Source organism: Siniperca chuatsi, linkage group LG13 (genome assembly GCF_020085105.1).
Source record: "Siniperca chuatsi isolate FFG_IHB_CAS linkage group LG13, ASM2008510v1, whole genome shotgun sequence".
NCBI lineage: Eukaryota > Metazoa > Chordata > Actinopteri > Centrarchiformes > Sinipercidae > Siniperca > Siniperca chuatsi.
The window spans coordinates 915,151-941,360 of record NC_058054.1 but is presented as its reverse complement, the minus strand read 5'-3'; the positions used below and the strand labels follow the sequence as shown (position 1 = coordinate 941,360).

Genomic DNA, 26,210 nt, shown 5'->3' with positions numbered 1-26,210 from the left:
GTGCTATATAAATAAAGTGGTTGTTTTTATTATTATTGTTATTATTACTCTTTGTTAATTCTAACTATGTGGTTGTGAAAAATGTCCAAGTAAAGTTAAAATGACCACCTTAAAGACTTAAACAATGTAGATAATAGACTTTCTGTTAATCACTGATTCTGAGGAACTTTTTGATCAGCTGATTTTGTTGTCTGAAATATTTCCATTTTTCTGTTTCATTTTCACCTCTAAAAGAGTCCAGACTGTATCATCATAAACCACTGAAGGTTAACAGTGTGTGACTCCCTCTAGTGGATGTTGTGGAGTATTCTGTTGTCTTTGCTCCAAAGGTTTTTGTACAGAGTCTTGGTGTTTCCTGTCACTGTGGGCTGCAGAGCACAGTAGTACACAGCAGAGTCAGTCACTGCAGCAGAGGAGATCTGCAGATCCACTCGACTTCTCTCCTCATTCAGTTTAGCAGTCAGTCGAGGGTGTGGATTTGCTTTCAGCACTGAAGGCTCTTTGGTATCAGTGATCAGGAGAAGGAACTGAGGAGCTGATCCAGGATCCTGTCGATACCACTGGAGATTCTCAGCTTTAACTGAATAGTTACAGGACAGAGTAACACTACGGCCCTCTGATGAAAACACTTCAGCTCTGCTGGCAGTAATATCATCTTCCAAGCTGTTACCTAGTGAGGGAAACAACATGTTATATTTAGAGTTCTGTTCCAAAGGGAGAAATCCTTCATTTGAAAAACAGCACACAATGACGTATTTCTGTTAAAACATATTATGCTGTTAAACAGTTTAGTGAGCAGTTATTAGTGATGAAGTGATCACGTCTAAATCTTTGAAAAGTTCAATTCTGAACTTCATATAAAACAATATCCAAACGGGATCAGTGATACTTTGAAAATGGCTTCGTATTTCAGGCTTTCTTGTCGGAAACATACGTACCTACGAGAGTGAAAAAGAACAAAACTGCAGCGAGTTTTTCCATGTTGACGGAGGTGAAATGCTGTCACTTAATGTTCAGTCTGATGTTCACAGCTGGAATCAAACAGTTCTCTGCCACGAAGAAGGAGGAGACGCATACGTCAAATTAGTTTAATTTCTGAAGCTCTTCATCACAGCTGTGTCTCATGAGAGAGAAGAGTCCAGACTGTATCATAAAATACATTGAAGGTTAACAGTGTGTGACTCCCTCTAGTGGACGTTGTGGAGTATTCTGTTGTCTTTGCTCCAAAGGTTTTTGTACAGAGTCTTGGTGTTTCCTGTCACTGTGGGCTGCACAGCACAGTAGTACACAGCAGAGTCTGTCACTGCAGCAGAGGAGATCTGCAGATTGACACGTTTCTCTGTTTTGTTAATGTGAGCTGAGAAATCAGAATCAGTTGGATGAATCGATCCTCCCTCTGTGATAGAGAGCAGGAATTCTGGTCTGGATCTCTGGTATTGTCGGTACCACTGGATATTGTAGATAACTCCCTCATATTTACAGTTCAGGTTGATGTTTCTTCCCTCTGCAACATGTTCTTCAGAACTTTCTGGCTTTATGCTGTTCATGGAACCCAGGGCTGCAAAATGAGTCATTCATGTCAGTTAGTCTGCAAGAGACTCAACGGAGGTTCTTGACTTTTTGGATTCATTCAATAAACCAAATGTTAGTAGTTATGAAATATCTGGTTAATGCAGCAGGTTAAATGAGACTTTCATCTCTGTTCTAACACTCACCTATAAAGTGAGAGAAAAGTAAAAAGAGATAAAGCAACATGTCTTTGGAGTTGTTAAAGCCAGACAGACAGCAGATGAGCAATGTTCTTCCACTGCAGTAGAATGAAAACACTAAACAGCCTCTCTGCTGCACAGCCCTTCTCCTCAACATCAGGTTCCTCAAACATTTCTGCTCTGGAGACAGAAATAATCTCATTGGTTGAGACAAAGGTCAGTGGGCGGGGCCAGAGAATCACCTTTTTTAGAAAAGTTCAACAGAGCCAGTGAGATAATTTGTGCATCCAGAGCAGCTCTGCCTCAGAGAAATGTTTACTGAATGTCCAGTTTCAGTTCTTCGTACTATTGTGAGACCAAGGTAGGTCACACTAGAAGGAAGCTTGGTTACCTGAAGAGTTGGTCTTTATTCTGGGAACATGGAGAACGTTTAATACTTCTCTTAACTACAGTGGAGAAATCCTAATATTAATATTTTATATATTAAATCAGCCCTAGCAGTGATCAGAAGCCATCGTGTCTTAATGCCTTAACTTGTCTTATTTAAGGTGTTGGATGACTTGTGGTCGGTGACTTTGACTCTTTCCCAGTCAGCACTGTGACTGATTTTGGTCTGGTGCTCTCAGACGTGTGATACTGTCTCATTTATCTACTCATCTACACAGTTACCATCCAACACCTCTTTAATATACATCAGTTTGTCTTATGATACAAGAAAAACTTTAGAGTTGCTTGTCGTAATTACTTCCTGATCATTAACCAATCACTGATTTGAGATATTAGATTGATTTGTTTCTAAAGGAGATGGCCATCATTTGAAGAACAACACATGTTCTGACATATTTAGAGTGCACTTCCTACAAATGCCAGTTACCACTTCTTACTGTGGAAAACTACGCATGCGTCGACGTTGTGTCTGTCCGCCAAAAAGCTCATGAATTTACTTAACCAGTTTTAAGCCACATTTTTATGATACACATTACAGATCTTGGTTGTTTTAAACTACATCTTTTAACTGGGTCAAGGATTTTAGAAATCGGACGTCCGGATTTTACGTTGAGCAGACGCTCGAGAAGCCATGGCTCCCCTTACCTCACCATCTGGCTGCCAGAGCTGCATCTGTCTTGGCAAGAAGATCACTGAGTTGGAGCAAAGAATTTCCACTTAGACACTATCCTCTAAGGTCCTACACAAGTCACCGCCACCAGTGCTGAAGAGATGGATACTGCTCCCTATCCGGCTGATGCTGCTACTTCTCCGGCCACTGACCCTGCTCCAGTCACCGTCCCTGAGAACCCCTGGCTCCGGCTCCCTCCAGTTGGCCGAGGTGTCAGTCGTTTTAGCCGGATTCTCAGCCTCAGCACATGGCTCCATTCTGCCTGCACAGTGCACAGCACGTTTTTTATTGACAATTCTAACCTCTTGTGGAATCGTCCATCTTTTTATCTGAGGGATGGTGGCCATCCTAGCAGACTACGAGCACGTACTCTAACGCACAACATATTTTACAGTTTTTAACGCTACTGCAGTTTGACCATCCCCTACCACATGTCCAGAGAGCCAAGAAGGCTCGACACCGGTCACATCCGGTCTTCGAGCCGACTTCTTCCCCACACCGCTATCATCATCCCTTTCAGGCATAGACTCAGTAGCTCCCCCTTGTGCCCAGGTGCTCTCAATGCCCATAATTCCAATTATTAGTCAGAGATCACAGCATAGAGAGGAGGACTTTGCAACAACAAAACAGTATACTCCTATATATAAACTGGTAAGAAATTCACAGCTTGAAAACTCTGTACATAGCCGTACACACTGTGATGTGTACAATATTGAAGCTGTTGTTACTGATACTGTTTCTGACAGAAACATGGCTCTGTTCAGATGGAGCCTCTCTTTTACTAACTATGATAAGAATCTTATCTGATTTTAATTTACATGTTGATAACATCTCGGACTGCAAGGCTATGGATTTTGATGGACTCAACATATCGTTGGGACAACTCAGAAATATTGTCCTTGATAAAACTGTTGATATTAATGTATCAGATCACTACTGTTTTTTAATATGAATATCACTGGTATAGCAACAAGCGATACGAAACGCCTCATTAAAAGACGTTTTTTAAGTCCGTCTTCAGCCGTTCAGTTTTCAAATCACATGCTTAGTCAACCTCTCTCTGATGAAATCACAACGATTCATGAAAAAGTAAATCATTTTGACTATAAATTAAGATCAGCTCTTGACATAGTGGAACCTGAGAAAACTAAAAAGAAATCACAGATTAAGGAAATGCCTTGGAAAACTGAGTGAATACGTTCTACTGTTCAAGAGGGAGTGCCATAGAGCTGAGCAAATGTGGAGAAAAATTATCAGTGTAAACAGGAAAAACCCTACAATTGATCGCCTTCAAAACCCTTTCCAGCCTCGTGAACAAATACGCCATGCTTCACAATCAAAATGTGAGGAGTTTGCATCAATTTGCACCTTCTTCACCTCTGCTCCCTGTAACCTCACCGTTCCACCTGGGTCCCTCTCATTGACACACATGTATTCTGTCTTTCTGTGGCTAAGCTTCATTCCTCTGTTTTCCAGAGCAGACCTCCATCTCTCTAGATTTTCCTCCACCTGCTCCCTGCTCTCACTACAAATCACAATGTCATCTGCAAACATAGTCCATGGAGATTCCTGTCTAACCTCATCTGTCAGCCTGTGCATCACCAGAGCAAACAAGAAGGGGCTCAGAGCCGATCCTTGATGCAGACCCACCTCCACCTTGAACTCCTCTGTCACACCTACAGCACACCTCACCACGGTCTTACAGCTCTCATACATGTCCTGCACCACTCTAACATGCTTCTCTGCCACTCCAGACGTCCTCATACAATACCACAGCTCCTCTCTCGGCACCCTGTCATACACTTTCTCTAAATCTACAAAGACACGATGCAACTCCCTATGACCTTCTCTGTACTTCATCAGCATCCTCAAAGCAAATACTGCATCTGTTGTACATAAATATCCAAGCTAGTATTGCAAAAAGAAATGCAGACAATCAAAATAATGTGACCGCTATTGCCTCTCAGGGAAATCTGAATTCCTTTTTGTAGAATTAGTGAGGGATGCAATTCCCACTTTTTTCTTTAAGGAGGTTTTGAATAGTGTTATTTGTGATGTATTAATTATTGTAAATTGCTCTCTACACACAGGCATTTTTCCAGACATTTTTGCTGTGTTGCTCGTACAAATACTGTTTTCAGCCATTCTTCCAACCTAAACTCAACGTGCTGCGCTGCACCAGATTTGTGCTGCGTCCGATGGACTCCAGAATAGTAATAAGTAGTTGGTCACACCCAGGTGTGGCAGGAGGTTGCAATTGCGTTTGTGCCCAGTTACAGAAAAAATAGGGCTCATGTTGTTGCTTCATCTCAGTGTCCCCTGGTTGTTTGCCACCACTGGGGGGCAGCAAAGAGGCAGGTTTTAAAAACCTACACATAGTGTCTTTAACCTGCGTTTTCCTTTAGACAGTGTTACCTCATCCTGCATGTAGTCGTCGCTGGTCGATTCAGCTGAGACGTCTTCTGTTCTACAACTGGAACTTTTACCTGTAAGTATTAAAGCTGCTGATGATTCTGAAACTGCTGCTGCCCCTTAATTAGTTTCACCATACAAATTATACATGAACTGAGAGGACTGAATATTTAGACAGAATCAGACTTTCCATATTTGTTTTGTCTTTTGGATTGAAAATGAGAGATTAGACTTTAAAGGTGAAAGTTGGAACTTGTCATTTTCTCCAGCAGTGTCAGGTCGAAAGCAAAGCTGGTGGAGTTATTTTAAGAGCTGCTGGTGGCTGAAAACTGCAACTTTTACTCTTCAACTGGTGAACTGTGGTACTACTGGATGTACGCTGTAGATTTTAATACTTAAAAATATAAATTATTACTGAGTCCAGACTTTTTTTCTTGGTGTGTTAGATCACCAGTTATTTATGTATCTATATACCTTTTGTTTCCATGGAGTCTTGTGTTTGAAGCATCATCCAGTTGGTTTCTCATTGATGTGGATTTGCTGCTCATGTGAACCCTCCCACAGTGTTTCATTAGCAGCTGTAACCACAGTGACTCTGATAAAACAGGAATTAGCAGAATCCATCTGATATGAAGCTGTGGTTTGAATCCCACTTCCCTCCTCTTTGAAGAGCAGTCAGATATCTGTGTTCAGGTTTTTGTACAGCCTCTTCTACACTTTGTATCACTGTGTGTCTAAAGCACAGTAGTAGAGAGCTGTGTCTACCAGGGTTAGGCCTGTGATGATCAGTTCAGTTGATGTTCGTGATGTTTGAGATTCATATCGATTATCAGGGATGTATTCATTTGTGTTCTCTTTTGCTCCTTTCCAGAGTATAAACTGAGGTGCCTGAAGGTCAGAATGATGTCTGTACCAGTGAAGGAGAATATTGTTTGCTGTTGTCTCATATTCACATGTGAGTGTGACAGATTCTCCTTCTCTTTTACTGACTTTATCTTCTAAAGGAGAGATTTTGTCTCCAGCTATTAGTCCTGGAAAAAGTAGAGAAAATGAAGCCATTAGACTAACATTGTTCATGAGGCTGAGAGGAGAAGACAGTGGAAAATGTCAGCTGTACAGTGTTACTTTGTGGACAGAAACAGCTCAACTGTTCAGAGATTTCTGCTCTGAACTTCAGTTTACATAACTCTTTAGAAAAGAATAAAAACCTGTTGTGCTTTCTATCTTACCAAAGAAAAGAGCAGCAAGAATAATCCACAGCCAATGTTCCATCTCTATAACAAGGTTTAAGTCAACAGGAGAAACTAGCTGCTGTCCAACATTCAGTCTGAGAATTGTTCTCTTCACAGCAGCAGTTATTATTGACACAACGGTTGAACACAGTGCAGAAGTAGTGCACCGCCTACTTGATAATGTCGCCCTCTAGTGGAGGTCAAAACTTCAGTACAACAGTGTGGAAAAAAGGCTTCCAGCAGCTTGTCAGTGTGTCAGCTTGTGTTTTTGTACAGAGACTGTGGGTTTGCTGTCACTGTGGGCCTCACAGCACAGTAGTACAGAGCAGAGTCTGTCACTGCAGCAGAGGAGATCTGCAGATCCATTCGGGTTTTATCCTCACTCACTTTAACAGACAGTCCAGGGACCGAATCTGAAATTTGTCTTCCTGTTCCGAAATGAGAGATGAGGAACTTTGGTGGTTTTCCTGGATATTGTCGATACCAGAAGAAATAATCACTACCAATTTCTGATTTGGAGTATTTGTAGGACAGAGTAACAGTGCTGCCTTCTAAACTGAACTCTTCATTCTTGACTGGAGTGAGTTCTTCACAGCTGACACCTGAAGGAAGAGATAACTCTGTAACTTAATGATTTGAAAGTTTTTATCAATGAATCTTTTTTAATGTTGATTATCTCACCTACCTCTTATTTTGAGCAGAAACAAAGTCACAAACAGACTGAAGTTCACTGACAGCATCTTAAAGATAAAGAGAATATGCCTGGTTTTAGAATGAATCACCACTGAAAGTTTGTCTTTTCTGTACTTGAGTCACAGTTTTGCTCCTCCCTTAATCCCTCCATCCTTCCTCTCACAACTCTGACAAATAGTGTGCTTGTCTCTGCTGTGGTGCTACTAGTCACTAAATTGTGCAGTAGAAAGACCATTGGCATCCCATTCTCCTCACCTATGTTTCTGTCATCTGTTTGGGCGGATGAAAGGCCGTTCTGATCTCCATTGTTCTGAGATCTCTCACAGTTTCTTGACTTTGTAGTACGCTGATCACACCAGTCCACAAACTGGTCCACTTCAGCTTTATAGCTGGTAATTTTGGAGTTGCTTGTGAGTAAACTGAGCCTAGCAGTGTCATCTGAAAATGGCACCTGTGAATTGATGTACTGCGTACTGCGGCTTAAAATATTTGATAGTGTCATCCAGCCCATTGCGCTGTATGGTAGTGAAGTATGGGTTCCACTCAGTCATCATAGTTATACCTGCTGGGACAAACATCCAACAGAATCTTTACATGCAGAATTCTGCAGATACATTTTACACGAACACAGAAAAACACCAACAACTGCATGTAGAGCAGTATAAGGCAGATACCCGCTGATAAGATCCAAAGCCCTCCAAACCCAAGAGCCCAGAAAAGAGTCCCCTATGTCAATTGGTGCTGAGACTAACTGCCCCCCCTCAGACACACTCTGACCAGTCTCACAACAGCACCGCTTTCCAAACACCAATCAGAGGAAACCAAATTTATAACACAATGTAAAGAAACCTATTTGGAACCTTGGAAAGAAGAAACTAAAAGTAGATCAAAATGTTATCTGGGCCTAAAAAGAGATGGTGAATCAGCAGAATATCTCTCTACTGTCAGAGACAGAATGCAGAGACAGATCCTGACCAGTCTGTTGTAGATGAGCCAAGCTGGAAAGAATTGTGGTTCCAGGGAACCTGCTGTGCAGTGTCTGCTTGTAGAGATCAGAGGAAGCCGGTCGCTCTGTCTTTGTTGTCCTTACAGAGTTAACAGCTTCGCGTTAACTTGCTTCGTGCTCCTGTTAGCATGTGAAGTTAGCTGGCAGGCTTTGTGTGGTAGCTGCTGGCGCAAACTAACTTGGTTGCAGGGATCTTATGCAGGCTCTCGCGTTGCTGCGGTAAGATAGAAGAGTTTGGTTCTGGTGCGTGTTTCTGCTCCAAGCAGATTACACCGAGAGCAAATAGCCGTCTTGCTGCTTGCTGGACGCAAAGGCAGAACAAATTATCATTGACCTTTTTACTGACCTGGTGACATCTGGATCACAGGTCAGACTGACCCATGGGCGCTGTAAAGCTGTGTTCAGTGATCTTGGGATTTTGAAGTACAAAAGAGCATGCAGTCTCCTAATGAAAGTTCAGTTAAAAATCACACAAATGAATGAATTCATCTGTGGAGTCCCAACATTTCCCCCTTTTGGTCTGGTAGCCAGAGGCAGAGAGCCATTCAGATGCGCTGTCACTGTCTGATGGATTACGACCATGTTCTGAACTGTGGTCAGAGATGCTGCAGCCATCATCTGAACAGTCTATTGGCTGATCTTACTGCTGAGCCAGAGTTTCTGAATGCGCTTTCTACAGCTTCTACTGTGGGAGTGCCCATCTCAATGCAGTTGGTGGATGTGGCGGTTACGCTCTGTGTCCCCGTGCTACCTTTTGTCACCCGCCTTCAAGCTGTTGTGAGGGTGCTGTTTTGAGACAGTAGGTCTCTGTGACGCTGCAATGTTTGAGCTGGCAGGTTCAGTGGTTTTCCCTGCTGCTTTGGAAGTGACAACAGTTTCCCAAGCCATCTGTGTCATTTTCCTTAGCTCCTGCATTGAGCTGTTACCTTGATGCATCATAAGTACAATGTGAGTGCACACACATGGGTGAAGGTTGCGCAAGAACAAGGTCTTGAAAGTGGAGCTTTCTTCTAAGCCTGGTGCATTCTTGCCCTGGGAGTATGCATGCCTCAAACGTTTGTAATAATCTTGGGGATGTTCACAACAGGAATGTTTAATTTGGAGGTCTGCAACCATTGAGGCAATCTCATCAGCCGTAGAAGCAAATTCTTCTGTTAGTGCTTGACGGTGCTCTCTGTAGTCATTTCTGAGACTGGGAGGTTGAGACTGAATAAACTTATGGACAGCTTTAGAGCTGTGTCTAACTTTCTCCCTTTGGGTTGCATGGGGCAAATCAATTAGGTGGTGATCTAATTCCCTTTTGAAAGGATGAGCACTGATGAATGTGTCTTGCATCAGTGGCTGAAAAGAACACGATGGGGCAGAATATCTCATGGGGGATAAACTACATATCTCATCACTGTCATTCTCAGAGAGGTGGGAAGTCAGGTAGCTATTGTACCTCTGTTTCAGAGGTAATAGCTACAGTACCTGACACACAAACTTGCCACAAACTGGCAATCGAAAAAGGGTTAAAAATATGTGGTCACTGTTTGACAGGTGAGAGAATACAGTAGCACAATGCAAATTCCACATAATAATAATGTAATGGTAGCGGTAATGTTAATACGTGTTGTAGTAAATAAGTAATATACCAGTGGGGCCTTCTCCCAGTTTGGAGTGCTGGTGGTGGCATCTCCCTCACCTGTCTCAGTTGTAGGAGTGTCATTGTGTGGTGCTTGTTCATCATTATCGCCATCTGTTTGTGTAGAAGGGATTTCATTTCCATTGTTATGATTAGCAGAATCTCCGGTATCGCTAGCCCCAGTTGTTTGCTAGCATGCTGTGACAGTGATGCAGGTGCAGTCATCGTCAGGCCTGTTACAGATGTTGGACCAAAGAAAGAAGTCACTTCAGGGAGACTATTTAGACATTTTCTTTTGTTGTATAATATTTTCCATTTATCAGCACCACTAGGATAGGTGCGTCAGCTAAAATCCTGTTGGCCTGCCAAGTAGTAGGCCTAGACTGCTCAAAAGTGTCTTGCGGGTTGAGGGGTGTGGGTGTTCCCATAATCTTCTTAGCCGTCGTAAACCAGACTAAATATTTGAGCCTTAAACCTGACCAATGGAGTTTCGCACAGAAACTTACAACATGTGTGTTTCAGCCGAGGTAACTATCAGCATGAACACTAAAATATTTGTAATAAGTGATGTGTCTGATGTCACTGCCATGTATGCCAACAGAACTATGATCTCCATTGTTCTGGGATCTTTCACAGTTTCTTGACTTTGTAGTACACTGATCACACCAGTCTACAAACTAGTCCACTTCAGCTTTATAGCTGGTAATTTTGGAGTTGCTTGTGAGTAAACTGAGCATAGCAGTGTCATCTGAAAATGACACCCATGAATTGATGCATCCATGGGTGGCCCCTGTATTGCTTACTGCTACAGATGGGGGCCAAAGTAAAGGAAAAGCTGAATAAAAGAGTGGAGAAACACATCAGATGCAGCTGCTTCGGTGCAGCACAGCTCACTGAACGGTTTGGTGAGGATGGAAACGATGTGAATAAAATGCTGCAGCCTTTACTGTCACCTGATCTCAACCCAGTTTCACACCTGTGGAAGGTTTTGGACCAACGTGTAAGACATCGCTCTCCACCACCATCTCCATGAGACCAGATGATATAATATAAACTTTCATCTTCAGATCTGTGTAGTGACGTCTGTCTCTGATGCTGTCTGTCCTTTAGTTTGTGTTTCTCTCTACCTGCTGTACTCAGGTCTGTCTGATCTCAGTGAGACTGAGGGAACATCTTGTGGGGGAGGTGTTCATGATTCTAGACTGTATCATCACATATCACTGAAGGTTAACAGTGTGTGACTCCCTCTAGTGGACGTTGTGGAGTATTCTGTTGTCTTTGCTCCAAAGGTTTTTGTACAGAGTCTTGGTGTTTCCTGTCACTGTGGGCTGCAGAGCACAGTAGTACACAGCAGAATCATACAGCTGAAGCTTCTGGATCTTCAGAGGAACTGATGTCCCGTTGATTTTAGCATCAATTCTCTTTTCCTCTAAAGGATTATCTTTGTTTCCAGAGTACCGTTGCAGCATGTACTTTGGGAAATCATTTATTTCTTGTTTGTACCAGAACAGATAGGAATATAGGTCACTTGACTCAAATGTACAGCCAAGTGTAACTGTGTCTCCTTCAGTAGCAATGACATCTCTTGTTGGCTGGATCACTCTGTCTTCTCCTTTACACTCTGGGGAAGAAGAGAACATGCAGAGGAAGAGCTGAATCAATAAAGATGATTGATTAAAGGAGAACAGTCAGCAGGTTTAAAGAGTTACCTAGCCAGAGAGTGAGACACAGACATGTAGAACAGCCGTGAGTTTTACTGACCATTATCAAATTGAACCTTATGTTTATTTTTTACAAGGTAACAAATGGTGGCAGAAATAATCTGCTCCGTTTTTGTTCAATCACAATTACAAGCAGCTCAGTAATTTGTTGAATTGTTTTAGGAGGAAACATGTTGTGCTTTCTATCTTACCAAAGAAAAGAGGAGCAAGAATAATCCACAGCCAATGTTCCATCTCTGCAACAAGGTTTAAATCAACAGGAGAAACTAGCTGCTGTTCAACATTCAGTCTGAGAATTGTTCTCTTCACAGCAGCAGTTATTATTGATGCAATGGTTGAACACAGTGCAGAAGTAGTGCACCGCCTACTTGATAATGTCGCCCTCTAGTGGAGGTCAAAACTTCAGTACAACAGTGTGGAAAAAAGGCTTCCAGCAGCTTGTCAGTGTGTCAGCTTGTGTTTTTGTACAGAGACTGTGGGTTTCCTGTCACTGTGGGCCTCACAGCACAGTAGTACAGAGCAGAGTCTGTCACTGCAGCAGAGGAGATCTGCCCATTCGGGTTTTATCCTCACTCACTTTAACAGACAGTCCAGAGACTGGATCTGCTATTATTTCTCCTGATTCCAGATGAGAAATGAGGAACTGTGGTGCTTTTCCTGGATGTTGTCGATACCAGAAGAAATAATCGGCAGCACCTTTGCCGTATTTGCAGGACAGAGTAAGAGTGCTGCCTTCTAAACTGAACTCTTCATTCTTGACTGGAGTGAGTTCTTCACAGCTGACACCTGAAGGAAGAGATAACTCTGTTATTTCATGTTGTAAAAGACTCAATAAATGATTCACGTTCAGATGTTAATAGAATTAAATGTTTTCTTGCTGCATAATCTAACACACCTGTTAGAATGGATAGTAACAGTAGAGAAAGTCCATAATAGTCCAGTGACAGCATGTTGAATAAAGGTAATGTTTCTGGTTTGTGTATTGAACTCTGCTGAATGTGGAAGTTCCTCTCTCTTCTATAGTTCAGTAACAGCTCAGCTCCTCCCTGAATCTCTCCGTCTCCTCGTAGCTCTGTATTTTCACTTCTCTCAGTTACACTTCCTCTACCTTCCACTCTGGAAATGACACTGATGCTGCCGTCACCATCATATAAGTTAAAGACTCTACTTCTGTGCCGCGTTATCACCTCCTTATATCTCTGAACTGGCAAAGTGATGCTACAAACTGTGCAGTCAGCTTTCAAGCTTACAGGCGGTGAGTATTTGATAGTAAAACGAGACATTTTCATAGGAATGTTCCTTCAAACAAACAAACCCACATCTGGATGCTGAGATCAGTAGTTTATTAGTACAGTCCAACATCACATAAGCTGCGTTTCCACCCAAAGTACCCGGAACTTTTATCCCCAGGAACTACTTTTCAAGTAACTAAAAGGTTACTTTTTTTCATGCAGTAGCTAGCTAGCTAATTGCGTTAGCCAACGCAGCAGTTAGCTTGTTTTTTGCATCTCTGAAGGACTGTTAGGCTAACGCCAAGACTGGATTTGGACTGGGTGGTGCAGCAGTGGCAGGACGCTGCTGGGGAGCGGATGGAGTCCACAGCAGGACTAAGGTGGAGTGCTGCTGCACTCCCCTCACCCGGAACTGGATCCCGGTGTGGGCGACAGACTGCTACACGGGCTGCACGGCATGGAGGATGTTGCTAGTTGGGTTATTGCTAACGTTACATTTGCAAGTGCTTATGTTAACGGCCAACTGCTCTGGATCAGGTATCTTTCGTAGTAGTGGGCAGTGGCTCATTGTCATAATTCACCCTGATGGTCTTAACCTGACACCTAATGGCCATTTAAGAAAATTGCACCTACTGTTGGTATGGGTTTTTACCAATGGTGTTGTGATACTTTGATATTTCCTTTGTAACCTAAAAATAGATCTGGTGTGTTTAAACTACTTTAAGGATACTTGCCAGCTGTTTATATGTATATTTAATATCTCTTTAAACATGCCCTGGTGAACCTGTACTTGTGATAATGCTTTGTTGGGAATAAAATATTGGAAGTTGAAGTAAGCTTTGTTTGTCCAATTGGAAATCAGGCCAGCTTGGATTCAACCAGCAAGTGGTCATCATCAGTCACCACACTTTCCTTCACAGGTGTTGAACACTGGCCAGCTTCTTGTTGCATCTCACACCCGTGATAAATACTCTCTGCATTAGGCCTGTATGGTTAATCTGGAAACAACAGGACTGAATAAATGATGTTGTTTTGTGCAATGTTTTCAAGACTCAACGTTTTTCTTAAGTTTGTATCATCAGTACAAAGAATCCAGACTGTATCATCACATATCACTGAAGGTTAACAGTGTGTGACTCCCTCTAGTGGACGTTGTGGAGTATTCTGTTGTCTTTGCTCCAAAGGTTTTTGTACAGAGTCTTGGTGTTTCCTGTCACTGTGGGCTGCAGAGCACAGTAGTACACAGCAGAGTTAGACATCTGAAGCTTCTGGATCTTCAGAGGAACTGATCTTAAGGTGGAATCCAGTGTGGATGAAAATCTCTCCTTAAACTCGTCTGGTGTGTTAAAGCGGCTCAGTATGAATTTGGGGCTGTTGTCTCCATCCTGTTTGTACCAGAAGAGATTATCATTTGTTGAACTGCTGTTATATTGACAGCCAAGTGTTACTGCCTCTCCTTCAGTAGCAGTCACATCTTCTTTTGTTTGCAGCACGTTGTCTTTTTGTGCTCTGCATTCTGTAAAACAGCATCAAACAGTATCAGTGTGCTGTTAAAGAATCATGTCAGTGTTGGATTGATGTCAAAGAAACAGAGTTGTGTTCATACCAAGGCACACAGCAGCCAGCAACACCGAGATGAACAGAGGCGTCATGTCTGCAGTGTTGAGTAACTGTGAGCTACAGCGAGTATAAAGAAGGCTGTGATCTCTGTTGAGTCTTCATCAACACTAAGTTGGTGGATCAGAAGGAGGAGCCTGATCACAGTGACAGGGCTCATTCACAGCCCTGTGTTATTCCCCGACTGACAACTTTACACTCAGCACATTTTACTGACACTCTCCTTTCCCAGTATAACTTGTCTTGTATGTAGTCGTCAGTGGAAATGTCAGCTGACATGTTTCCTGTTTTAAACTGCTGCAGATTCACAGTGTCCTCACATGAATACTAATTGTTCTGAATCTGTTACTGCCTCTTGATTTTTTATTTATTTAAAAAATGGCTGAGAAGGATTACTTGAACATCTGAATCTTTACATTGTTATTATTTTTTTTCTTTTGGCTATAAATTGAAAGTCGAGAGATATTTTTAAAGCTGAATGATGCTGCAGATGTGATTGTTACTTAATGACTGAATATCTAAATAAAATCCAGATTTCTGTTATCAGTATTACATTTACACCTTGTTCCTTTATGTCACTTTATCTTAGTTTCAATTCAACATACCATAAAAACATATATTCTGTTGTTGGATTCAGGAAGGATGTATTTTGATATGTCAGTGTCATATTATAGGCACTGTCAGTTTGTCAGCCTGTCCAGAGCTTCTTCAGATAAACGGGTAAAATATGAAGCATATTCATAACACATAAGGGTCTCCAAGGTGTCGAGCATGCCAAATGGGATATTCAATAGAGATCATCGAAGGAGTTTACTGCTGTGACAGTAGAGGCTTCAGTGTTACATTGTACAGCAAACACTCCTTTACTCTCAGAATGGAGCAGTCAGGTCCTTTACAGACTGTTCCACAGGCTGGTTTATGTGCTCCGATCTCTCGAGCTGCCGCAATTACTGACAGTGGAAGCAGAGATGTTTGTGTTAATCACAGTCTGAAATCTCCCATCTAGCAAATGAAGGTAGTCTGTGTGAATGTGGAACTTATTCTGTCACCAAACACTGGTGTGAAACTGGTGACGCAGGCTTTGGAGTGAAACATGGAGGTATCTGTCCTCCACAGTCTGGATGTGAAAGTGCAGTGTGTCTCTTGCCGACGTTACACACTAGCTCGTTAATAAACAAATCTACAGACGAGCAGTCCATCATTTCTTGCATTGATTTCAGAGGAAAGACCAAAAATTGTAAAGGTGGACTTCTGCCCAGGAAACATGCAGAGTGTACCCATTAGAGAAGTTTCCGAATCCGTTATTCAGGAAAGCACAAATAATGAGATGGAAACGGATATTTCTTCTTGCTCGTTATTATTCGAAAATCAGCTCAGGAATGTGATGAACAGTGTGAGAGTGGAACTAAAGTGTTAAATCAGCAGCTGCAGCAGACAAGAAGCTGGCTGTTCACCTGTCTGTCTGTCTGTTCACCTGTCTGTCTGTCTGTTCACCTGTCTGTGGCTGCAGGAGCTCCAGAGAGCTTCACTGGCTGAGTGGGGGGCGTGCAGTCTCCCCCGGGCCTGGCGGTTTGTGAACAGTAACTACAAGAGGATGACATCATTGTGGCTATTTCTTAGCATTATTGTACCTCAGCATAGTTAAGAAAAGGTTGTATCATCCTTAATTAATCTCTGATTTAATGCACCACCCGCTGAGCACTCTAAGTGACACAAACCAAATGCACTCAACAGGTGTGTTGAGTTGTACAATACTATTGTTGCAGCTAGCGTTCCATCTTTAGCCGTTCTTGGCATATTTATTTTCTAGCTGCCGACACATCAGTCTCACGGTCAGACAGCCTTCAGTAAGAGTCAACCGTAAATCAAATGGGACAAACATAATAAAGCAAATGCGTCTTCTGCAGCGTTGTGGCATTCACATATGCATAATACAGAACAGTACAGCATTACATTAATATACAACTGAGGACATAATGAACATATTTTAACACCCCCACTTGTACTCATGTTGCTATACAAAATATACAAACAAAAACAGAAGGTAGAATGAATGTGGACCCCTGTCATACACATATCAATCTCCAAAAAGAGCGCCTGCAAACCTATCCAATTTCAACTTATTTACAGGTTTGGTTATTACATCAGCAACTATGTTGTCAGTAGAACATCAAGGTTACTCGTCCCTCATTCACAATAGACCTGATAGTGATACTTTATGTCTATGTGTTTACATCTCCATCTGTTGACAGGGTTTTTGGCGAAATACTGTGATAACCTGCTCACTACAAAACTCAAATCTGGTCTGGTGCAAATAGTCAGGTATATTAGACTTCCCACAGCTTCTCTGTACATTCTGACATCTTTCATCTTTACTGCATTCTCAGTATACTCTAACTTTTGCTCACAGGGTGTTTCTCTGGTCCTACAGTCTTGCATATTAAAACGCAGTAGTAACCTTGTTAGTGTACTTTTCCTGTGTCATTTTTACACGCCCATCTCACTGATTGAAATTGATACCCAGAAAATGTTTGAGTTCGCCCAGATCTTTCATTTTAAACTTTTCTGCAAGCATCTCTTTCACTTCTTTCAGTCTCTCTTGATTGCTTGCTGCAATAATTAAATCATCGACCCATGTAATTATGATCACTTTCCCTTCTTTTGACTCTTTGGCATAAACACAGTGGTCGGCTGGGTTTCGTGTGAATCCATTCTCAGTTAGACAATTGTGCAAAACCTTATTCCAATTTTGCCCGGATTGTTTCAAGCCGTAAAGTGATTTCTCTAGCTTGTTAACTATATCCTCTTTCTCTTGGTAACCCTCTGGTGGATTGATCTAGATCTCATGGTCTATGGGAGCGTGCAAGTACGCTGTTTTCACGTTTATTTGATGCAGGAGTAAATTTTTCTGTGCTGCTTTCTGTAGCACCACCCGTACACTCGTCAAGTCTGCCGTGGGTGAAAATGTCCCCTCATAGTCTATTCCCATTCTCTGGTTGTAACCCTTGGCCACAAACCGCGCTTTGTATTTATCTTTCCCATCTACATCAGTCTTGATAGAGTAAACCCATCTACCCCCCACTGTTTTCTTGCCTATTGGCAGTGTCGTCGGGGGAAACGTTTTGTTCTCGTTTAGAGACTGGATTTCCTCATCCATGGCTTTTACCCATTCTTTTGAGTTAGTTGACCTCATTGCTCCTTCAAAAGTCTGTGGAATGCCACACACCACTCTGCAGCAATAGTCTACCGTGATATTAACCCCATCACTATCACTGTCTTCAGTTACGAAGTCATCTAAGTAACTCTGTGTTCTTCTTTCTCTAGTCGGATACCTCCTACTCTCAGGTTCACCACTTGTCACACTTGATTGTGGTCACTAGACCTTGTTACTTCACCTAGGCTATCACTATGTGTACTTCTACTCTTGTGTGCGCATGCACCAGCCTGCATGCTGCCTGTTGCCGTAGCTCCATCTCATCGTCTTACTTTTTCCAACTTTTAACTTTCCTTTTTCTTCCAAACTTGAGTAACTTGTGTGTAAGTATAATTTAAACTACGCTCTTTACAAAAATGAGGGTAGAAAGTGTTTTGGTACTTTTTTTCGCCGTGGAACTTCTTCTTTTGCTACTCGGTCAGGACACTGCTGTAGATGATCGCGCTGAAGCCGAGCAGCATGGCGCCCAGGACTACCGATGTCCCCACTGAGATCTGGAGGAGGACACACCAAGGATGCAGAGGTGGAACGAAGTGGCGAGGGAAGAGAGAGGGGTGCAGACAAAAGAGACTTAAGAATAAGAGATTTAAGCCGTGTCTGCCTTCTCTCGTCATGGGCAACGTAAGATCGCTGGTGAATAAAATGGACGAGCTAACAGCATTAGCCCGGAGTCAGACAGAGTTCCGTGAGTGTAGTTTGATGTGCTTCTCAGAGACATGGCTACACCAGGATATCCCGGACCATAATGTTTCCATCGACGGCTTTCAGACTGTACGGGCCGACAGGGATCACACCGGGAGCGGTAAGCGGAAAGGCGGCGGGCTTGCTGTTCTGGTTAACAACAGATGGTGTAACCCTGGTCATATTACTATCAAGCAGAGTATCTGTAGCCCGGACATTGAACTGTTAGCTGTGGGTCTCTGGCCATATTATCTGCCACGTGAATTTTCACATGCCATTGTTGTGGCTGTTTACATTCCCCCCTCTGCTAAACCAGCATCGGCGTGCAACGCCATTCACACCGCCATAGCACAACTACAGACTCAACACCCGAGTGCACTCATATTAATCTCGGGTGACTTCAACCATGTCAGTGTTTCAACGACACTGACTAATTTCACCCAGTATGTGAGTTGTCCTACTAGAGAGGAGAGGACACTGGACCTGCTGTATGCTAACGTTAAGGATGCATACAGCTCTTCCCCCCTCCCCCCTCTGGGTAGGTCAGACCACAACCTGGTTTACCTTAAACCCTGCTATGTGCCTCTGGTTAAAAGGCAGCCCGCGACCACAAGGACAGTGAGGAGATGGTCAGGGGAGGCCTATGAGACACTGCAGGAATGTTTTGAGGTGACAAACTGGGATGCACTCTGTGAGCCTCATGGAGAGGACATTGACGGGCTCACTGAGTGCATTACTGGCTACATTAACTTCTGTGTGGACTGCAGTGTCCCAACCAAGATGGTCCATTGTTATCCAAATAAAAACTGTGGGTAACAAAGGACATCAAGGACATCCTGAATGCCAAGAGGAGGGCCTTTACTGATGGCAATAGGGAGGAGGTGAGGGCTATCCAGGCCGACCTGAAGGTGAAAATCAGGGAGGCCAAGGAGAAGTGCAGGAGGAAGCTGGAGCGGAAACTCCAGCAGAACAACATGAGAGAGGTCTGGAGCGGCATGAAGACCATCACTGGCTTCAGACCGACTGGCAGCAGAGGAGTTGAAGGCAGTTTGGACAGGGCCAAGGAACTTAATCGGTTCTTTAACAGATTCGACACACCGGCTCCTGCTCATCCCCCCTCTAACTCAGCTGCTGTCGGCCCTCAAGCTCCTCTGGGTACTCTGCTCCCCCCTACCCATCAGGCTAACAGCCCTCTTCACACGAATGACCTTAAAGGCAACAGCGACCCTGGTTTCCATCCAGGGGGTCAGTGTGGACATTGTGGAGGATTACAAGTACCTGGGAGTACACTTGGATACAACTGGACTGGACCAAGAACACTCAAGATGTTTACAGGAAGGGCCAGAGCCGCCTCAATTTTCTGAGGAGGCTGAGGTCCTTCAACATCTGCCGGACAATGCTGAAGATATTTTATGAGTCTGTGGTGGCCAGTGCTATCCTGTATGCTGTTGCATGCTAGGGCAGCAAGTTGAAGGTAGCGGATGCTAACAGACTCAACAAACTGATCCGTAAGGCCAGTGACATTGTGGGGGTGGAGCTGGACTCTCTGTTGATGGTGTCAGAGAGAAGGATGCGGGGCAAACTATATGCCATCTTGGACAGTGTCTCCCACCCACTCCATGACATGTGGTCAAACAAAGGAGTACCTTCAGTGGAAGACTCATCTCCCCAAAAAGCACCACAGAGCGCCACAGGAAGTCATTCCTGCCTGTGGCCATCAAACTGTTTAACTCCTCCGTCTAAGTGTCAGTCTGTATGACCAGAAGTCATTAAACTGGACATTGATCATTAACATCACTGCAATACTTGAACTAATTGTGCAATATCCTGTGTTTATACTCCTGTGCAATATACTCTGTTTTCAGTATAATTTATTGACATTTATTCATACCTCTATTACTGCTGTGCAATATCCTTAGTCTCATTATAATCTTAATAAGCTACACTTAACTTGACAGTTCATGCACTATTACTTTATACCGTATTATTATCATCAGCCTGTAAGCCACTTCACACTTATTTTAGTTTTATACTTATACCCACTTGGTACTTAATTAATTTTCTGACCTGTATTATTATATTTTTCATTAGTACTTCTATTCCTGTGTGCACTGATGTGACAGTGAGCTGCTGTAACAAAAGAGTTTCCCCTCAGGGATCAATAAAGTATTTCTGATTCTGATTTTACACAATCATCATCCAGTAAATAAGGAATCTTGGTAAATATGCTCTCACACGCCTAGTGGAGGCTCTATAATTAATATTCAAATGACAACCAGTTGGTTATGAATATTCTACAGATGTTCTTTTACAAGATTTTGGAATTAGACTGTTCTGGATGTCATAATTATTTTTTTGCTCAACCTTTGTGTGATTATTGATTTTGTATTGAGGTAAACTTTGTAACGATTGTTGTCTGCAAGGTACCTTAAATGTTGTTGGACATGTATTTGGGGCTGTAATTAGTACCTGTGGAGTTGGTTAAATACTGATGAACAATGGTTTAATCTATGGGCCGAATTATTGTTCTGCCTCCAGCAGTCTCTCAAATGCCCTTGCAAAGTCATTTTCCACCAGCAGGACTTCTTTAGTGCACACTTGACAGTCAGAAGGGGGGCTATGTGAGACTGCTGTTCATCGATTACAGTTCAGCTTTCAACACCGTTGTCCCCACCAGACTTGCTGGTAAGCTGATTAAACTGGGACTGAACACCCCCCTTTGTGCTTGGATCTTGGACTTCCTGACCACCAGGGACTACACTCCCCTCCCTGCAGGACTTACACACCAAGAGGTGCAGAAACAGGGCCTGTAGGATCATAAAGGATCCTCACCACCCCAACAACAGACTGCTGCACCTATACAGAAAGACTGAGACAGAGTTTATTTCCTCAGGCCAGCAGGCTTGTTAACACTGATCTCACTAGGGTCCCCAATTAAGTTCAACATACTCAACATCTCATGCACACATATATAAGTGCCATAGACAGAACATACATTTCTTTTCATATTTTTATATATATTAAAATATAAATGAATATCTTAATATTATTGTAAATATTATTTCTTTTGTATTGTTATTGCTTTTTGTTATTCTGCCCAAAATCCAAAAGTCCATAAATGAGCAAAAGTCCAAGGAACACTATCTAAGGAACAATGTCCAATAAACACATGAAACACTGGAGAAGGGCTGGAACACTTGACACAAACTGATGAAGATGATCTGACAACAGAACAAAGGAAGCACACAAACTTAAATACACTCAGGTGAGGGGAGAAAATGAGACACAGGTGAAACTAATCAGGGCAGGGTAAGCAATCAAAACTGGCGGGAAAAGCAACCAAAGACAGGAAGAAAAACTACACGAGACACATAGGGCCGAACACATTACAAAATAAAACAGGAAAGAGCTGAACACAAATCCAAAACCATGACACTGTGGGCATTGCTGTTTTTCATTTCACTGCACATCCTACATGTACATGAGACAAATAAATTTCTTGAATCTTAAATCTTGAATCATGTACCTTGTGATTTCCTGGCTCCAAACTCCCTTGTTCTGAGGTAGGTTAAGCGACACAGCTGAGTTTATGTTTATGTTGATCAGGTGGCTCACTGCAATTTTGGTACTAATTTCGGCCTAAAACTGTGGTTACATGTCCCCCTGCTCAGGTGACTTCTTATTGCAAATGCCAAGTTTTACCAACATTGTTTCCAACATGTCACTGAATTCAGGGATTTTGCAGCAGAAAGACTACATGTTGAGTCTGTGTTGCTCGTACAAATGCTGTATTCAGCCTTTCTTCCAACCTAAACTCAACGTGCTGCACTGCACCAGGTTTGTCTGATGGACTCCAGAATAGTAATAATTAGTTGGTCACACCCAGGTGTGGCAGGAGGTTGCACTTGTGTTTGCACCCAGTTACAGAAAAAATGGGGCTCATGTTGTTGCTATCAGTGTATTCATCTCAGTGTCCCCTGGTTGTTTGCTACCACTGGGGGGCAGCAAAGAGGCAGGCTTTAAAAACCTACACATAGTGTCTTTAACCTGTGTTTTCCTTTAGACAGTGTTACCTCATACTGCATGGAGTCGTCGCTGGTCGATTCAGCTGAGACGTCTTCTGTTGTACAACTGGAACTTTTACCTGTAAGTATTAAAGCTGTTGATGATTCTGAAACTGCCCCTTAATTTGTTTCATGATACAAATTATACATGAACTGAGAGGATTGAATATTTAGGACTTTTCATATTTCTTTTTTCTTTTGGATTGAAAATGACAGATTAGACTCTGCTTTAGAGGTGAAAGTTGGAACTTGTAATTTTCTCCAGCAGTGTCAGGTCGACAGCAAAGCTGGTGGAGTTATTTTAAGAGCTGCTGTTGGTTGAAATCGGCCACTTTTACTCTTCAACTGGTGAACTGTGGTACTACTGGTTGTACGCTGTAGATTGTAATGCCTGAAAATATAAATTATTACTGAATCCAGACTTTTTGTCTTGGTGTGTTTGATCACCAGTTATTTATGTATTTATTTGCTTTTTGTTTCCATGGAGCCTTGTGTTTGAAAGCACCATCCAGTTGGTTTCTCATTGATGTGGATTTGCTGCTCATGTGAATCCTCCCACAGTGTTTCATCAGCAGCTGTAACCACAGTGACTCTGATAAAACAGGAATTAGCAGAATCCATCTGATATGAAGCTGTGGTTTGAATCCCACTTCCCTCCTCTTTGAAGAGCAGTCAGATATCTGTGTTCAGGTTTTTGTACAGCCTCTTCTACACTTTGTATCACTGTGTGTCTAGAGCACAGTAGTAGAGAGCTGTGTCTGCCAGGGTTAGGCTTGTGATGGTCAGTTCAGTTGATGTTGCTGATGTTTGAGATCCATATCGATTATCAGGAATATAATGTTCACTGCTCCGTAATCTTGCTCCTTTCGAGAGTATAAATTGAGGTGCCTGCAGGTCAGAATGACGTCTGTACCAGTGAAGGAGAACATACTCTGATGTTGTCTCATATTCACATGTGAGTGTGACAGATTCTCCTTCTCTTTTACTGACTCTTTCATCTCCTACAGGAGAGATTTTGTCTCCAGATATTAGTCCTTGAAAAAGTAGAGAAAATGAAGCCATTAGACTAACATTGTTCATGAGGCTGAGAGGAGAAGACAGTGGAAAATGTCAGCTGTACAGTGTTACTCTGTGGACAGAAACAGCAAAATACAAAACAAGTAGAACTCCATTAACTAATTTTTACAAGATGATGAAAACATGATGTGCATTCTGTCAGACAAAGAAATGAGAAGTTCTGAAATACAGGCTGTGTATATCTGGTTAATGCAGCAGGTTAAACAAAACTTAAATCTCTGTTCTTAAACTCACCTGTAAAGTGAGAGAAAAGTAAAAAGAGGTAAAGCAACATGTCTTTGGAGTTGTTAAAGCCAGACAGACAGCAGATGAGCAATGTTCTTCCACTGCAGTAGAATGAGTAAGAAATAATGTCATTGGTTGAGTTAAAGCTCAATGGGCGGGGCCAATCACCTCTTGATGTTATTTTTTCAGTTCCTCTCATCAGTTCAATGAACGTATTGGTTTAACAGTGTGCGACTCCCTCTAGAGTCTTGTTGTTTCCTGTCACTGTGGGCTGCAGAGCACAGTAGTACACAGCAGAGTCAGACAGCTGAAGCTTCTGGATCTTCAGAGGAACTGATGTCCCGTTGATTTTAGCATCAATTCTCTTTTCCTCTAAAGGATTATCTTTGTTTCCAGAGTACCGTTGCAGCATGTACTTTGGGTAATCATTTACTTCTTGTTTGTACCAGAACAGATAATTACTTGCGTAACTTGACTCAAATGTACAGCCAAGTGTAACTGTTTCTCCTTCAGTAGCAATGACATCTGCTGTTGGCTGGTTCACTCTCTCTTCTCCTTTACACTCTGGGGAAGAAGAGAACATGCAGAGGAAGAGCTGAATCAATAAAGATGATTGATTAAAGGAGAACAGTCAGCAGGTTTAAAGAGTTACCTAGCCAGAGAGTCAGACACAGACATGTAGAACAGCCCTGAGTTTCACTGACCATTATGAAATTGAACCTTATGTTTATTTTTTGCAAGGTAACAAATGGTGGCAGAAATAATCTGCTCCGTTTTTTGGTCAATCGCAATTACAAACAGCTCAGTAATTTGTTGAATTGTTTTAGGAGGAAACATGTTGTGCTTTCTGTCTTACCAAAGAAAAGAGCAGCAAGAATAATCCACAGCCAATGTTCCATCTCTACAACAAGGTTTAAATCAACAGGAGAAACTAGCTGCTGTTCAACATTCAGTCTGAGAATTGTTCTCTTCACAGCAGCAGTTATTATTGACGCAATGGTTGAACACAGTGCAGAAGTAGTGCACCGCCTACTTGATAATGTCGCCCTCTAGTGGAGGTCAAAACTTCAGTACAACAGTGTGGAAAAAAGGCTTCCAGCAGCTTGTCAGTGTGTCAGCTTGTGTTTTTGTACAGAGACTGTGGGTTTGCTGTCACTGTGGGCCTCACAGCACAGTAGTACAGAGCAGAGTCTGTCACTGCAGCAGAGGAGATCTGCAGATCCATTTGGGTTTTATCCTCACTCACTTTAACAGACAGTCCAGACTTTGTTGCATTTTGTGTTCCCAAGTGAAAGATGAGGAACTCTGGTGGTTTTCCTGGATGTTGTCGATACCAGAAGAAACGATCACTACCAGTTGCTTGTTTGTAGTATTTGTAGGACAGAGTAACAGTGCTGCCCTCTAAACTGAACTCTTCATTCTTGACTGGAGTGAGTTCTTCACAGCTGACACCTGAAGGAAGAGATAACTCTGTTATTTCATATTGTTAAAGTCTCAATAAATGATTCACGTTCAGATGTTATTGGAATTAAACGTTTTCTTGCTGCATAATCTAACACACCTGTTAGAATGGATAGTAACAGTAGAGAAAGTCCATAATAGTCCAGTGACAGCATGTTGAATAAAGGTAATGTTTCTGGTTTGTGTATTGAACTCTGCTGAATATGGAAGTTCCTCTCTCTTCTATAGTTCAGTAACAGCTCAGCTCCTCCCTGAATCTCTCCGTCTCCTCGTAGCTCTGTATTTTCACTTCTCAGTTACACTTCCCTACCTTCCACTTTGGAAATGACACTGATGCTGCCGTCACCATCGTATAAGTTAAAGACTCTACTTCTAAAAGGTAACTAACTAAAAGGTAAATTTTTTTCAAAGACTCTTCTTCTGTCAACAGTTAGCGTTTTTCACCTGGTCACATCTCTGAAGAATGTATTTACAGCAGCATTTAACTGGCAAAGTGATGCTACAAACTGTTCAGTCACCTTTCAAGCTTACAGGCGGTGAGTATTTGATAGTGAAACAAGACATTGTCATAGGAATGTTCCTTCAAACAAACAAACCCACATCTGGATGCTGAGATCAGTAGTTTATTAGTACAGTCCAATATCACGTAAGCTGCGTTTCCACCCAAAGTACCCGGAACTTTTATCCCCAGGAACTACTTTTCAAGTAACTAAGAGGTTTCTTTTTTTCGAGCAGTATCTAGCTAGCTACGTGCGTTAGCCAACACAACAGTTAGCTTGTTTTTTGCATCCCTGAAGGACTGTTAGGCTAACGGCAAGACTGGATTTGGACTGGGTGGCGCAGCAGTGGCAGGATGCTGCTGGGGAGCGGATGGAGTCCACAGCAGGACTACGGTGGAGTGCTGCTGCACTCCCCTCACCCGGGACTGGATCCCGGTGTGGGCGATGGACTGCTACACGGGCTGCACGGCACGGAGGATGTTGCTAGTTGGGTTATTGCTAACGTTACATTTGCAAGTGCTTATGTTAAAGGCCAACTGCTCTGGATCAGGTATCTTTCGTAGTAGTGGGCAGTGGCTCATTGTCATAATTCACTCTGATGGTCTTAACCTGACACCTAAAGGCC

The 26,210-nt window shown here is 42.5% G+C and overlaps 4 gene segments (V, D, J or C); all 4 read right to left on the bottom strand.

Moving 5' to 3' along the window:
• Positions 1–314: 314 nt before the first annotated feature.
• Positions 315–1,119, bottom strand: LOC122886931 (the record flags this gene model as incomplete). The annotated part of the segment is given in 2 exon segments: positions 315–670; positions 939–1,119. Coding segments are annotated over 2 exon segments (399 nt in total), but the record flags the coding sequence as incomplete, so codon positions are not given.
• A 5,469-nt stretch (positions 1,120–6,588) lies between these two features.
• On the bottom strand, positions 6,589–12,706 carry LOC122886930. The segment is given in 2 exon segments: positions 6,589–7,072; positions 12,410–12,706. Coding segments are annotated over 2 exon segments (402 nt in total).
• On the bottom strand, positions 10,829–24,844 carry LOC122886925. The segment is given in 2 exon segments: positions 10,829–11,414; positions 24,481–24,844. Coding segments are annotated over 2 exon segments (417 nt in total).
• On the bottom strand, positions 13,108–14,915 carry LOC122886923. The segment is given in 2 exon segments: positions 13,108–14,262; positions 14,353–14,915. Coding segments are annotated over 2 exon segments (420 nt in total).
• Positions 24,845–26,210: the final 1,366 nt, after the last annotated feature.